Consider the following 16,081-nt stretch of genomic DNA (forward strand, 5'->3'; position numbering starts at 1 on the left):
CTGCTAATCAAAGCACTGATCACAGGGTAGTCTGGTGTCAGCTCAGATTTCAGGTCCTGATTTCTCTGTCCTCTGTTGATCTCCCTGTTCCCAAAGAGTAAGATGTTCGTCTGTTCTCAGCTCTGCTGGATTTCTGCTGAAGCTTTGACCTCTGCCTTTTACACCTTCCAGACCAATAAAACATTCTCAATCAAGACCCAACCCACGATCTCCCAGCCTGTCACAGAGTGTAGTCATAGCAGGGAATCAAACAAGAAACATGAAACAAAATTAGAAATAAATAAATGCTTAATGTATGTTCATTAGGAAGTAAACCAGAAATAGGGGTCTCCCAGGATTCTGATGTGCCCTACATGAGGAATTCTCTCTCCCTTAGATGTAACTGTTAGTGCTGTTGGGACAAAGTAACTCGTGTGCCAAATCGTTTAAAGCAAAGTAGTCAGGAGAGGAGACCTTGAGCAATTAACTAGCTTTATTCATTGCCATGGGGACGACCTATTTGTTCAAAACAAAGTCCGACGTATTCCAATGAAATACAGAGTGTTACAAGTTTTATGGTAAAACACAAGCCACTCTCCATTAATTATGCAACTGAGGGGCAGTCGTAAGGTTCACATACATTGTCCAGACCTACATTTCTTAATGTCTACAAAACTGAATGTTATCTTTTACTGCAGGTTTAGCTTGGCTCGAATTACCGATAAGGGACAGAGAGAAACAATCCATCATTCTATGAAGCAGCACAGTCTAATGGCCTGAGGAGCAGAGACAGCCTGCAGCTGCAAGGTCAGGCTATCAAAACAGAATTCCTTAGACAGGGCTCAGACAGCATTATGTTAACAGGCTACATTTTACTGCAAACATTGCTTTGTGACAAAATAACTTCGACAGAGTTTTGTGTCAACTTTGGTCAAATTCTCCCACATTCCCTCCTTTTTTTATTAAAAAGAGGAGATTGAGGGTGTCAGCAAAAGGGGGATTATATACCCAGAGCCAGGGGTATTGTCAGGGGGTGGTGGTTGGAGATCGGACAGATAGTCCTCTGGTCCAGTAAGGACAGGGGCAGAAGGCTCCAAGGGCTGGGGATCATCATCAGGGGTTTCATCAGGAAGGGGAAATCTCAGTATCTGGGAGATCGCTGGAGAGGAGGGCCACAACAGTGAACTGAGCCAAGGACAGGATTGTCTGCGGGGTGACTTTGATTTTCAGTCGAGCAGTTCCAAAGGCTGGGGGAAAAGAAAGCTGCAAGTCGGTCAATTTCCATAAGGGCTCACTTGGTGTGAGTTCAGGACAGATGGGGATATGGGCACATACCCAGCAGCCAGATTGGTTGACCTTCTGTGTATAAAGAAAAGTATTAAACTGTAATTCCCGTTTACTAGAGGTTATCAGGCCCAATCAAACATAGTTCATGAAAGAAAGATAAGAAAGAGTGCAGTGAAAGGCTGAATGATCAAATTAAACACACTTCAGCTCGTTTCCTAGCTGCTTTCTGAAAATCTGGGTGCCAACAGGTTTGTAACAGAGTATTAATCATTCCCTTCTTGCTCAACTGTGTACAATAATGTACATAATCAACTGAAATAGGCAGCAGCAAGGAATGAACATAAACCAGTCCATCAGGGGTCACCCACATTTTGGTTTGGGTGTGGAGGGAGGACCCTATTTGAGGCCATAGTTTGTGCTTTTCAGGGGTTTCCCCTGTGATTTCAGCACCATACCCAGGCAAATGTGCATTCAAACCAGATTAAAAAATGTTAACCTTTCTGTAAACTGCAGGGTGTCGGCGCTGAGTCAGTCTCTCCCTGTCTGTCTCTCTCTGCCTGCCTGCGCCCCTCTGTCTCTCTCTCACTCTCTCCCTGCCTGCCTGCACCTCTCTCTCTCGCTCTCTGCCTGCCTCTCTGCCCCCCCCTCCCCCTATCTGCCTGTCTGCGTGCGTGCGTCTCTCTCTGTAACATTTTCCAACTTTCTTCATATCTCAGTTTGTCAGCTTTTGTTTATTCCTTCCTTCCATGGGTAATGAGGCACTCACATTCCAGAACAGTCCAAGTTAGGGAGTTGAGCCTCATAGATCCTGGTTGTGACACTTAGCTGCTTAACCAAGTGTGCAACCTCTAAATACCTGTCAGCCATTCCATTTGCAAATCAAACACTGTTTTCAAGGCAAGTTGTTCATGTCTCTGCATTAGTCCACAACCCAGGGGAATTACAATGGAGTCTTTAATAGTTTCCCAATGTACCCTGTATGTCAAATTCATTCAAGTCTAGACATCCTGAAGTGAGCAATTATACTTACTGCAGATTTCTACTCCCCAATTAAAACTAATGTTGGGCACTCAAACTGATCAGGGGCCTTTTGACGCATGCCACGCACCTCCGTGTGGGTCAAGGGCTTATCAAGCAGGGTTTCCCTTGTCATAACCCTGGGGCAAGCAAATTCTTTATTACCATTTTTGTAAAGCGTAAATGCTCTCAGCAGCGTTACGTCAGGACACTAGGAGCCTGTTGAGTACTCACACTCGTATTTTGTGGCTGAGTAGCGAGAATTGTATCAGCATTTCTAACAGCATTTTCGTCTCTGGCCAGCTTTCCTTTTTATTTTGGACACTCCAAAAGCAGCAACCACCCTCTATATTTCATCTCTCAAACGATATCGGCCGGTGACCTGGCAGGATCATGGTATCTCCTGCCTGACTCGCCAACTGTGGAGGATGGAAATAAAATCCCATGCAAGGAAAGAATTTGTTTATCAGGGAGCAGTACAGCTGCAAGACCAACCGTCTCTGCTGAGCCTGGGAAACACAATCTTGGCCTGGGAAACGTTAAGCCCTTAGCAAGCAGGCACAAAATGGTTTCCAGGTTTTCAATATGTAACAAAATGTCTGACCCAAATCTAACAATTCTCCTACATCATCGCAGGGAATAAAATAAGAAAAATGAAACAAAATTAGAAATAAATAGATGCTTGTGGTTAATATTTGTTAATTAGGAAGTAAACCAGAAATAGGGGTCTCCCAGGATTCTTATGGTGCCCTACCTGAGGAATTCTCTCTTCTTACATCTAACTATTAGTACCCAGCTAAGATTTACTACAATATTTACATCAACAGAAATAAAGCATCTGTTATCAAATAGACATAGAGACTTACAGCACTGATGTAGACTTTTCCTCTCTCTCAGGGACATACGCACACACAAGTCCATGGAGTGAATGTGTGATTTTTAATTCTGCAAATACACAACACCAGGTTATAGTCCAACAGGTTTAGTTGAAAGCCCTTGCTTTCAAAGTGCAGCTCCTTCATCAGGTGCTTCTGGAGAATAAGATTGTAAGACACAGAATTTATAGCAACAGTTTACAGTGTGATGTAACTGAAATTATATATTGAAAAAGATCTGGATTGTTTAAGTGCTTCACCTGTTAGAATGACCATGTTGATTTCAGTTCTTTTTATTTTGGACACACCAAAAGCAGCAATATTTCATCTCTCAAACGATATCGGCCGGTGACCTGGCAGGATCATGGTATCTCCTGCCTGACTCGCCAACTGTGGAGGATGGAAATAAAAGTCCCATGCAAGGAAAGAATTTGTTTATCAGGGAGCAGTACAGCTGCAAGACCAACCGTCTTTTTTAAAAAAAAGTTACATTCCCAAGTGAACTTTACCAATTGTTGTCGTGTTAGCCTATATAATGTATTGATGGTGTGAGCTCCCCTGTATGAGACTGTCTGTACCACAATGGCTAGACTGATTCTAATCTAAAAAATTGATTTATGGAATCTTACATTGATTCATGCAGTTTTTGAGCAAAGAAAGATGTAATTTTGCAAGTACAAATTCACCCAACAAACTCTGTGTGTGTGTGTGTGTGTGTGTGTGTGTGTGGAGGTGTATTTGCAGATACAGTCTATTTTGCTTAAAAAAATGCACAGTCTGCAGGCAGTCAATCCATGTAATATTTTGTAAATTCCACTTTGGAAATAGAACCAGTCTGACTCAAGATTGAGATACAGGCAAACTCTGACCTCACACCTATAATGCATTGTCTGAGCTGAGATGTCACCTTTTGCTATAAAACCTTGTTATCTCGAAGGTGGCATACAAGAAGTTCTGGGGTTTACATTGTAATGATACCTGCAAACCATTCGAAACGGTGAAAGACTTAACAATCCAGGTTTGTTCAATATACCATTTCAGTGACAGGATGCTGAAATGTTTTGTTATAAATTCTGTGCCTTATGATCTTATACTCCACAACCACATGATGAAGAAGCAGCACTCCCGAAGTCACTGCTTCCAAAAAGGCCTGTGGGACTACAACCTGGTGGTGGGATTTTTGACTTTTATGCAGGTTAGAGTGGATTGGCTATGCTAAATTACCCATAGTGCCCAGGGATGTGCAGGTTAGGGTGGAATGGCCATGCAAAATTATGCATGATGTACAGGTAAGGTGCATTACTCAGGGTTAAATGTAGAGCAATAGTGGTAGGGGAATGGATGTGGGTGGGTTACCTTTGGGAGGGTCGGTGTGGACTTGTGGGGCCGAGTGGCCTGTTCCCACATGGTGGGGATTCTCTGAAGGGAAGAGGTTTTTGAAAAGTGTGTTCGGCTGGACTGCAGCGCATGCGCAGTGTGGGCTCTGTTGACAGTCTTACCCCGCCCCCTTTACCGTCACTTCGTTTGGCCCCGCCCCTCGTTTCTTTAATGACGTCACAGCGCGGAAGTGGGCATCCCCATTTCAAAGTGAATCTCCCTCCCTCTGGGAGGGAGACCGAGATGGGAAAATCTGTTCACTTGTAGCTATGGCCGTGAATCCAGGGAGGGAGCAGACTCCGAAAACTCAGGTATGTGACTCCTGGTGAGGAGGAACGGGAGGATAGAGTCACAGAGATGTACAGCATGGAAACAGACCCTTTGGTCCAACCCGTCCCTACCGACCGGTTATCCCAACCCAATCTAGTCCCACCTGCCAGCACCCGGCCCATATCCCTTCAAACCCTTCCTATACATACATCCATCCTTTTAAATGTTGCAATTGTACCAGCCTCCACCACTTCGTCTGGCAGCTCATTCCACACACGTGCCACCCTTTGTATGAAAACGTTGCCCCAAGGTCTTTTTAATATCTTTCCCCTCTCACCCTAAACCTATGCCCTCTAGTTCTGGTCTCCCCGACCCCAGGGAAAAGACTTTGTCTTTTTATTCTATCCATGCCCCTCGTGATTTAGTAAACCTCTAGACGGTCACCCCTCAACCTCCGACACTCCAGGGAAAACTGCCCCAGCCTGTTCAGTCTCTCCCTGTAGCTCAAATCCTCCAACACTGGCAACATCCTTGTAAATCTTTTCTGAACCCTTTCAAGTTTCACAACACCTTTTCCGATAGGAAGACCAGATTGCATGCAATATTCTAACAGTGGCCTAACCAATGTCCTGTACAGCTGCAACATGACCTCCCAACTCCTGTACTCAATACTCTGACCAATAAAAGAAAGCATACCAAACGCTGCCTTCACTATCCTATCTACCTACGACTCCACCTTCAAGGAGGTATGAACCTGCACTACAAGGTCTGTTTGTTCAGCAACATACCCGAGGTCCTTACCATTAAGTGTATAAGTCCTGCTAAGATTTGTTTTCCCAAAATGCAGCACCACACATTTATCTGAATTAAACTCCATCTGCCACTTCTCAGCCCATTGGCCCATCTAGTCAAGATCCTGTTTTAATCTGAGGCAACCTTCTTCGCTGTCCACTACACCTCCAATTTTGGTGTCATCTGCAAACTTACTAACTGTACCTCTTGTGCTCGCATCCAAATCATTTATGTAAATGACAACAAGTAGAGGACCCAGCACCGATCCTTGTGGCACTGCACTGGTCACAGGTCTCCAGTCTGAAAAGCAACCCTCCACCACCCTCTGTCTTCTACCTTTGAGCCAGTTCTGTATCCAAATGGCTAGTTCTCCTTGTATTCCGTGAGAGGTTGGGAATGGGGAGGGTTAGATACCTTTTCTGTTTTTATTTTTAAATTGCATCCGATTCCCACAAGTAAATTGAACAGGTGCAAGTACAACACATGCAATATTCCTCATTGCAGCTTCACGCCAGCTTTGCATCCTCTGTTCTTCCTCAGCCTTAGCTCCAGCACATTCGGCTTCCTTCCCTCATCCCCATTCCCCTGACCTGATGTCCAAGCTAACCCCCAAAGTTCGGTTTATCCCTCCATTCTTTCCCGGTTGTTTTCAGTGGGTTTTGAAAACTTTCTGAATCCTCTGAGTATAAGAGTTGGGAAGTTATGTTGTAGCTGCACCAGACATTTAGTTAGGCCACTTTTCGAATGTTGTGTGTAGTTCTGGTCTCTGCTATAGGAAGGATGTTGTGAAACTTGAAAGGGTTCAGAAAAGATTGACAAGGATGTTGTCAGGGTTTGAGCTCAATAGGGTGGAGCAGTTTTCTTTTGCGCGCCGGAGGCTATGGGTTGACCTTACAAACTTTTATAAAATCATGAAGGACATGGATAGGGTAAATAGACAAGGTTTTTTCCCTAGGATTGGGTCATAGGTTTAGAGTGAGGGTAGTGGGGGGAGATTTAAAAGGGACCTTGGTGGCAATGCCTATATTCAGAAGTTGGTGCATGTGTGGCATGAGCTGCCAGAGGAAGTCATGGAGGCTGGTACAATTACAGTATTTAAAAGGCATCTGGAGGACTATATGAAGAGGAAAGGTTTAGAAGGATATGGGCCAAGTGCTAGCAAATGGGACTAGATTGATTTAGGATATCTGGTTGGCATGGACAAGTTGGACTGAACAGACCGTTTCTCTGCAGTGCATTTCTGTGACTCTGTCTTGGTACCAATGTTTGCCATGTCTGTATGTTCAGTTTCTCTCTGTTAATGCCTTGATGTTTCATTTTGCTCCCCACATCTTGGGGACATTAACCATTTCCCGTCTGGTTGTTCTGATGATCCGGGTTTCTGGGATTGGTCAATAAACACACCTGGAAATGACTTTGTCAATCACACAAGCAATTGTTTATTCTTTGGTACGGCCAGGTCGGTAGACTGTGATCAGCCCAGAAGTATGAGTACTCCTCGAGTGCCAAAAGAATTGGATAACTTAGAGTTTACATAGAGCTTATGTATATTGTTTATAGTCAGGTGTGGAATATGATCACATAGTAACAATCAATCAGATTTCCTGAGGTCCCCATGGTCTTTTGACTTGGCCTATCACGATTTCTTGTAAACAACCTGTTATTGAAATCGTATTTGTTCTGCCTGTGGATAGGCTTAAACCGTAACTTCTGCGACTAATGGTTAGGGTCCTATTGTTACTTCTGCATTTGTAATTTATTTCACTGGATTTACGTCAGTCTGTAGTTTCTTGTTTATTCTGAGTATCAGCCTGACTCAGTTCAGACCACTTCAGCCAAGCAGAAGCCATTTTGTGCAGCTCCTTCAGCCATTTTGTCCCATTTCCCAGATGCCCACATCCTCATTCCCCCCTTTGATCGCACCGTGATCACTAAAAGGAAAGGCTAATCCAAACAAATGCCCTTCAAGGTGTTCCAGCCATCAACATCCTCTAGTGTGGCACCACCATCTTCGCCGCTCACCTGGTCATTGCCATCGACACATGCGGGTAAGCCATCAAATCTATATCACTAAGGGAGCTCATATGATTCACAATTAAACACTTAACAATAGCAATACCGACATACAGATGAAAATTATTCTGATATACATAGTTAAATTGATAAGCCAATTGTACCAAGAGCCTGATGCCCAGTTTCCCCAACTGGTCCCTTCAAGGAACACCTGGATCTCGGCTTGTTTCTTCGTAAAATTGCAAGTGCGATTGGGAATGCCCATAATGCATTTATGTTGGAAAGTAGCGCAGACCACACCCTCCCGGGCTACTATATAGTCTAAGGCATACTGATTCTGCAGATCTGATAATCCCAGGCTAATCTTTTCCAGAGCCTCTCTAGCCTTATTTCCTAGATTGGTCAGGCTGCAAAAACTCAGGATTCCCCAGCCGATCTTCCAAAACTCAGAATTCCCCAGCCTATTGAGTGTCCTGGATTGTTACTCAGTCCCTTGGGATCATTCCAGTTGGAGCAAGGTCAGCTGAGACGGCCCGCTGCATCCTCCTTAGATGAAGGTACACATCGACTTGTCCACTCGCCAGGACAAGGTACTGTTGTGGGAGCAAGGGCTCTGATAGTGACTTTATGAAGAACATCTTTGCCATCAAGGACAAGGAAATTGGTAGTTTTACCTTGACTGAAGAAATAGTAGCCAGGCTTGGTGTATAATAGGGAGGATTTGTTAAAATAGGTTACTGAAATGTTACAGCAGAGGGTCTGGTCAGGTCTACAAGAGTAAAGGGCTGACGTTTTGCAAGAGGAGTCGCTTGAGCACCATAAAAAAATTGGCAAAGTGACTGTTGAGCGCTCGCACTGTATGGTAGACAAAGGTCGTCTGAATTCTGTTCCCATTAGGCTCTCCCTTAGTTCTGTTGCACATGGTCTTGGTGACAGTCTCAGATTCTGAAAAGAGAAAAGACCTATAAATGCACTAGGGAAGGGTTCCGTTCCGGGTCTGTACATGGAGATGGGTATAGTTACTTTTGCCGCGCAAGGCCTGTTGTACCCCAGCCAGTGGAACGCAAGCTGTTTGTATACATGGGAAGGAGGTATAAGGCCCCTTTTGTCTTACACGTGTGGGCGAGACAAGTCTCAGATAGGCGGGAGATGTTATGTGGAACATGAAGAATTATACACCCAGAGCCAGTTCCATTAAAGCAATTCTCATATGACCCTGCAGTGGAGTTAAAAGACTTGGTAGGAGGGCTAACACAGTATTGAAAAGTGATATTTCAGTTCGGAGGGTCAGCAGTCGGAAGTCTGACGAATAGATTGGGATCGGGGACTGGGAACAGGGCAAGTAAGTTATCTACCAATAGAGAAAAGTAACACACTACTGACTCTGGGGTGAAGAGCATTCTGTGGGCCTGTATAAATAAGTTGTTTGTGGATTGAGGAGTTTCCCCTATCAGGCTTCTCTTTTCTCAAGTAGGTCCGTCCTGCAAAAAGGGATGGTGTTCCCGGGTTTCCTTCAAACATTTACCATAATAACGGGGTTGATCGTTTTTATCCTCACTAGGCTTGCGTCTGCAGATAAAATCAAAAAGGCAGGTTCGGTAACGACAAGGTAACTCTCACTGATTTCTACTGTCCACATGGACCATACGTTTCTGACGTAAGAGTCCATTGCAATAATCAATCTTCGTCACGTTCCACATGCCTCGACATCTCCTTGGCATGGGTGGTGGATAATCTCGGATCGTTCCGGATCGCATCGATACTTAGTGGCTTTCCCCATCATGGGATCAAACAGGTCAGTAGGTAGGCGATCCCCCACATGTCCTTCCTCTTAGTTCAGGTATCTGTAATAAGAATTGCATTAGAACAACAGCAAAATTCAAAAACCCAAATGGACAGGATCCCCTCGGTTTCCAGTATTCTCTCCTCCTCGTGCCCCTTTTGATTGGTGTGGCCAGTCAATTTACAATGATGCAGGTGGACCCATATCAAGCGCCCAGCGATTTTGAACGCCGTAGGGGCAGGAAGTAAAACCTGGTAGGGGCCATCCCAACAAGGTTGGAAACCTTTGCAAGTCCAGTTCTTGATGAGCACCAACGAACCAGGCTCTACCCATGACAACGCTGAAAGGGAGAGAACATCGCCGTAGGCTGTACCCATAACGTTGCTTAGAGCAACTCAAACCAATCATGCTTTGGTCATGTGGTGGAAGTGGACCAAGGAGAGAGCCGAATCATTCCAAGGGGTACGGAGTGGACACCTACAGGCATGGGTTGCATCTGGAATAAGGCCACAGGGAGTAGCGTAACTAATGCATCCGTTAGAATACAGAAGTAGCTCGATAAGATAAGGAAATGTTAACCACACTGGCTAGCTCTCAGTGCAGGTGCAGTGGCACTGTATCACAAGACAAAAGTGACCTAACTGTTATGACATAAGTTGTTTACCAGTTAATATAATTGGATCAAGTAACTGTAAATAGTGATGTATTGATTGGTAATTGTCTGAATATACGATGTGATCATGACCTATGTTCTCCTTTAAGAAAAGTGTACAAGTGTCTCTGTATTAAGCCATATGGGTGCAGTTCCTCTGAGGAATTTGGAAGTGCATAACTTCTGTGTTTCTGGGTGCTCTGCACCCGGTCGCATGAAGAAATAAAGAGTGAAGTCTAAAACAGCCAGACTGAATTTGAGGGTTCATTGACCAATTGCGGAACCGAGAGACCCCACCAGGGGTCCAGATCTTCACTTGCAAATTCAGTTATGTGTCTTAATTACCTGGGTGAGAAGGGATGGAAGGATATAGATGGGGATGGGGATGGGGTAGATATCTTTTCTGTTATTATTTTATCTTTTCTGTCCTGGACTGACAGTGATGACCTTTGTAATCTCTTTTCACAGAGTATTTGAAGATGTGAAGATGGAAGTTTCAAAGTCAACAGATGGAGGGCTTAGGCCTGAAACACCGACTCTCCTGCTCCTCGGATGCTGCCTGACCTGCTGTGTATTTCCAGCGCTGCACTTTCTAATTCTAATTCTAACTCTACTGTGTCTGAAGTCCTCGCTTTGACGTCAATGTCTGACAGTCACTCATTCCATCGGGACCCCAACAATTTTTGACTGTGGTTCTGTAAAAAGGAGCAAAACTTTTTGGTTCCTGTTTGAGTACGTTTTCAGCATCAGTGGGACTGGATGAGAGACCCTACTGTTGCAGTGTACTGAGTGTGGAGCCTGAAACGAGGAACTCATGGTAGAGAGAGGCTGTACACGCGTTTGTGTGCAGCTGAAGCTTCAGCCATGGAGAGACCTGAGGAATCCCGCCCCGTGGAGAAACCATGGAAGTGTGGCGACTGCGGGAAAGGCTTCTGTGCCCCGTCTGTCCTGGAGACGCATCGACGCAGTCACACTGGGGAGCGGCCGTTCCCCTGCCCTGAGTGTGGGAAGGGCTTTTACCAGGCCTCTGCCCTGCTGACCCACCGGCGGATCCACACAGGAGAAAGGCCCTTCAGCTGCCCCGAATGCGGGAAGGCATTTACCCAGGCCTCCAACTTACTGACCCACCGGCGGGTCCACACAGGGGAGAGGCCGTTCACCTGCGCCGAGTGTGGGAAGGGATTCAGTCACGTGGGCAGCTTGTGGACGCACCAGCGGGTCCACTCCGGTGAGAGGCCCTTCAGCTGCCCCGAGTGCAGGAAGGCCTTCCGCGATTCCTCTGCCCTACTGAGGCACCGGCGGGTCCACACGCGAGAGAGGCCTTTCAGCTGCCCCGAGTGCGGGAAGGCCTTCCGCGATTCCTCTGCCCTACTGAGGCACCAGCGGGTCCACACGGGGGAGAGGCCCTTCAGCTGCCCTGAGTGCGGGAAGGGCTTTACCCAGGCTTCCAACCTGCTGACCCATCGGCGGGTCCACACTGGGGCGAGGCCCTTCAGCTGCCCTGAGTGCGGGAAGGCCTTCAGCAATTCCTCCACCCTGCTGAGGCACCAGTGGGTCCACACGGGGGAGAGGCCCTTCAGCTGCCCTGACTGCCGGAAGGCCTTCAGCTTTTCCTACACCCTGCTGAGGCACCGTCGAGTCCACACAGGGGAGAGGCCCTTCAGCTGCCCAGAGTGCGGGAAGGGATTTACCCATGCCTCCACCCTGCTGACTCATCGGCGGATCCACACGAAGGAGAGGCCCTTCAGCTGCCCCGGGTGCGGGAAGGCCTTCAGCGATTCCTCCTCCTTGTTGAAGCATCAGCGGACCCACACGGGGGAGAGGCCTTTCACCTGCTCAGAGTGTGGGAGGGGGTTCAGTCAGGTGAGTCACCTGCAAAAACACTAGCAGCTCCACTCTGGGGGGGGCCCATCAGGTGTCCCAAGTGCGGGAAGGAGTTCACTTGCTCGGTGAAGCAGCTGACCCACTGGTGGGTCCACATGGGAGTGGCCATTCACCAGCTTTCAGTTTGAGACTGGCTTCACATGCTGCTCCCACCTATAGAGGCTCCAGTTCATATAGGGTCAAGTATTGTGCAGGTTAGGGTGGAGTGGCCATGATAAATTACCCATAGTGCACAGGAATGTGCAGGTTAGGTGTATTAGTCAGGGGTAAATGTAGAGCACTAGGGGTAGGGGAATAGGTGTGGGTGGGTAACCCTTCGGAAGGTCAGTGTGGACTCGTTAGGCCGAATGGCATTGCTCCACACTGTGGGGATTCTCTGAAGGTAAAGGATTTTTGGAAACTGTACAGGGCAGTGCAGGCCAGGCCAGGCCAGTGGCCGCTGGCCGTTCGGAGCAAGCGCAGTGCGGCAGCATGTTTTGGGCCTTGCTCCATTGATGACATCACAATGCGGAAGTGTCCCTGTCAAGTTTGAGTGAAACTGCCTCCCTCTGGGCAACTCTTCATCCTGGGAGGGAGAGGGTCGGACCAGGGGGAGGAAGCGAAATCAATTTTTATTTAAGTGGGTGGGTGGGGTGACTCCAGAACTAGACAGCCTATGTTTTGGGTGAGAGGGGAAATTTATACCAAGACCCTCAGGGGCAACCTTTGCACACAATGAAGGAAAAGCTCTGCATTTAAATTACATACTTGAGATTTGATATTTAAAATGAGTTCTGGGATTAACTTTCCTAAGAACAGAAACCCATTCTAAAAGATGAAAGACTTAATCTAAAATTGTTCAAGGTATGACATCTCCATGTCCCTGAAAACCCCATGTCACTCTGTTTTACAACACAACCCAGGGCCCTACCATTAACTGCACAAGTCCTACCCTTCCTTGCTTTAGCAAAATGCAATCCCTCTATTTTATCCATACCTCCCTCTCTCAGACACACACACTTATGCACACTCTCTCATGCACACACACATACACAGGTCTATGGGGTGAATTCGTATAAGCAGAATATTTGCAGATACATTCAATTTTGTTCAAAAAATGCACAATCCATGTAATACTTTATAAATTCCTACATTGGAAATAGAATCATTTTGATTCATTATGGGGGACTGTGACTACCCCAACATTGCCTGAAAATGCTTTCACTCTAGTATGTTGTATGGATCAGTTTTTGTCCAATGTGGGCAGTAGGGTTTTTTGACAAAAAGTGTGTTGAAGAGCTGACAAGAGGGGAGGCCACACTGGATCTGGTGTTTGGTAATGAACCAGGCCAGGTGTTTGATTTAGTGGTAGGGGAGCACTTTGGAGAGGGTGACCATAATTCAGTTACGTTTAGTTTATCGATGGAAAGGGATAGGAACATGCCGCAGGACAAGAATTATCGATGGGGCAAGGGCAATTATAATGCAATTAGGCAAGACTTAGGATGCATAGAATGGGGTAGCAAAATGCAGGGGATGGGGACAATTGAAATGTGGAGCTGGTCTAAGGAACAGATAGTGACATTCAATCAAGGACATGCCATGTCAGGCAGGGAGGAAGTGATAAGGTCTCTGCAAATATAATTATTCAAATTCACCCCCATGCACTGAAATGTGTGTATGAGAGAGAAAAAAAGTCTATTTCTGTGCTGTTTATTAAAAAACAGTGAGGATAAAAAGCACAAGCCCCAGTAAAAGCAGATGGAAAGTGAGTGTAAAATATCACTATGACAGGACAGGCCCCACATTCCTTCCCCTCCGTCCCCCCCACAACCTGCCTCACCTTTCACCTCCCGGGCCCAGTACCTTCCAGGTGGCCCCATAGTTGACACAGGGGCCGCCCCACGACCAGTAGAACTCCACCACCCAGGCGGCCGATGAGTTCCCAAGCAGGCCCTTAACCCCATCCCCCTCCAGAATGCTCACCGGCTCCTGCCTGCTGTACAGCCAGCCGGTGTGGCCGTGACACAGCAGCTGCGCCAGGAAGGCGGCGGTTCCCAGTGACGGGTGTTTGCCCCGGGCCGCACGGCGCCATTTTCCTAACGGCCGCCCTCTCCCCGCTCGAGCGACTTCTCCTCCCAGCCGCCTTCGCCCCCGCGTGACGTCTGCACGGGGGGATGGGCGGGGCTAGGGGAGCCTCACCGTCACCAAGCAACAGCCACCTCGCACTACAACTGCTCATTCACAAAAACAAACTCTCCTGTCTCGCTCTGCAGCTGCAGGGGGGACACTGCCACGTTTCCAGGAGCCCTGTCTACATTGGGAAAGCTCACAGCTCAATTTAAAGAGATATTCCTTTAAATTGTCATCTCTAAATGGGGAAATTAGCATCTTAAAAGGGACATGGATATTTTAACGGGCTGTTGCTGCAAATAAAGAGATTTAAATGGACAAGATTATATTTCAAAGGGATGTGGGCACATTCAAAGGGTATCTTAATATCTAAAGTGACGCAGTCAATTCTAAATGAATCTACATTTCGAAGAGATGTTGCCCTATTTATAAACAGAAACATCCCTTTGAGACAAGAGGTGTGAATTTGTGGGTGGCACGGTGGCACAGTGGTTAGCACTGTTGCCTCGCAGCGCCAGAGACCCGGGTTCAATTCCCGCCTCAGGCGACTGACTGTGTGGAGTTTGCACGTTCTCCCCGTGTCTGCGTGGGTTTCCTCCGGGTGCTCCGGTTTCCTCCCACAGTCCAAAGATGTGCAGGGCCAGGTGAATTGGCTATGCTAAATTGCCCGTAGTGTTAGGTAAGGGGTAAATGTAGGGGTAGGGGTAGGGGTATGGGTGGGTTCGCTTCGGCGGGTCGGCGTGGACTTGTTGGGCCGAAGGGCCTGTTTCCACACTGTAATGTAATGTAATCTAATCTAATCTAATTATGAATGTGTCCCAATGTTGAGGCAGACTGACATTTTTCTTAGAAAAGCTCTGCATTTAAATTGCATTCTTGAGAAGTTAATTAATAGATTAGCGTGGATTGGCCGTGCTAAATTACCCATAGTTCCCAGGGATGCACAAGTTAGGGTGGATTGGCTGTGCAAGTAAGTGTGGATTGGCCATGGGAAATACGGAGTAAGGGGTGGGATGCTCTTTGGAGGGCCAGAGTGGAACAGATGGGCCAATGGCCTACTTCCACATTGGCGGGAATCCCCCGCAAAGGAGCATTTTATCTGCATCTATCCTGTCAAGCCCCTTTCAGAATAATGCTGGTTTATAAGATCCGTTCTGGCTCCTAGAGGTATACAGCACAAAAACAGACCGTTCAGTCCAACTTGTCTATGCCGACCAGTCACACTTGCCTGCATTTGGCCCATATCCCTCTAACCCTTTCTATTCATGTATCCATCCAAATGTTTAAATGTTGTAACTGTCTCTGCGTCTACCACTTCCTCAGCAAGTTCATTCCACATGCAAACCATCCTCTGTCAAAACGTTGCCCCTCAGGTTCCTTTTAAATCTCTCTCCTCTCACCTTCAAGAACTATGCCTCCTAGTTTTGAGCTCCCCGACACCAAGAAAGAGCCGGTCTATTCACCTTACCTACATTCCTCATGATTTTATCAATCTCAATGAGGTCACCCCTCAACCGCCTGTGCTCCGGTTAAAAAAGGTTCCAGTCTCTGCTTATAACTCCAACCCTCCAGTCCTGGCAACATCCTGGTACATCTTTACCAAACCCTCTCAATAGTATTCTTCCTATTACAGGGCCACCAGAACTGTACTCAGTACTCTAAAAGTAGCCTCACCAACATTCTGTACAACTTGAACATGATGGCCTAATTCCTATACTCAGTGGTGTGAACAATGAAGGCAATGGTGCTAAATGCTTTCTTAACCACCCTGTCTACTAGTGATCCAACTTTCAAAGAACTATGTACCTGAACGCCCCCCCCCCATGTCTTTCTGTTTTGCAATATGACCCAAGGCCCTACCATTAACTGTACAACTCCTGCCCTTCCTTGTTTTAGCAAAACACAACCCTCGCTTTTATTCACACCTCTCTCATATACATGCTCTCTCAGACACACACACACACACACACACACACCATCATACACTCACTCGACCAAACATGCACACATTCTTACGCACATTCTCACACACAAACTCAC

At 46.7% G+C, this 16,081-nt stretch overlaps 1 protein-coding gene across 2 annotated transcripts in view; it reads left to right on the forward strand.

Annotated features, from left to right (window-relative positions):
* Window positions 1–677: 677 nt before the first annotated feature.
* LOC148144634 (uncharacterized) overlaps window positions 678–16,081 on the forward strand; it is a 65,674-nt gene continuing 50,270 nt past the window's right edge. Inside the window, exons 1-2 of one of the 2 annotated variants that reach the window (XM_087974998.1) lie at window positions 678–786; window positions 10,516–14,705. In XM_087974998.1, the coding sequence (XP_087831124.1) occupies window positions 10,910–11,932 (1,023 nt within the window). In that variant the 5' untranslated portion in view covers window positions 678–786; window positions 10,516–10,909 and the 3' untranslated portion in view covers window positions 11,933–14,705. Of the gene's footprint in view, window positions 787–10,515; window positions 14,706–16,081 lie in introns of those variants that run through there. The other variant, XR_015751556.1, reaches the window with a different exon arrangement.

This window comes from Chiloscyllium plagiosum, unplaced genomic scaffold (genome assembly GCF_037043375.1).
Source record: "Chiloscyllium plagiosum isolate Xiang-an unplaced genomic scaffold, Cpla_swu_hap1 HiC_scaffold_27, whole genome shotgun sequence".
In the NCBI taxonomy this organism is placed as follows: Eukaryota; Metazoa; Chordata; class Chondrichthyes; order Orectolobiformes; family Hemiscylliidae; genus Chiloscyllium; species Chiloscyllium plagiosum.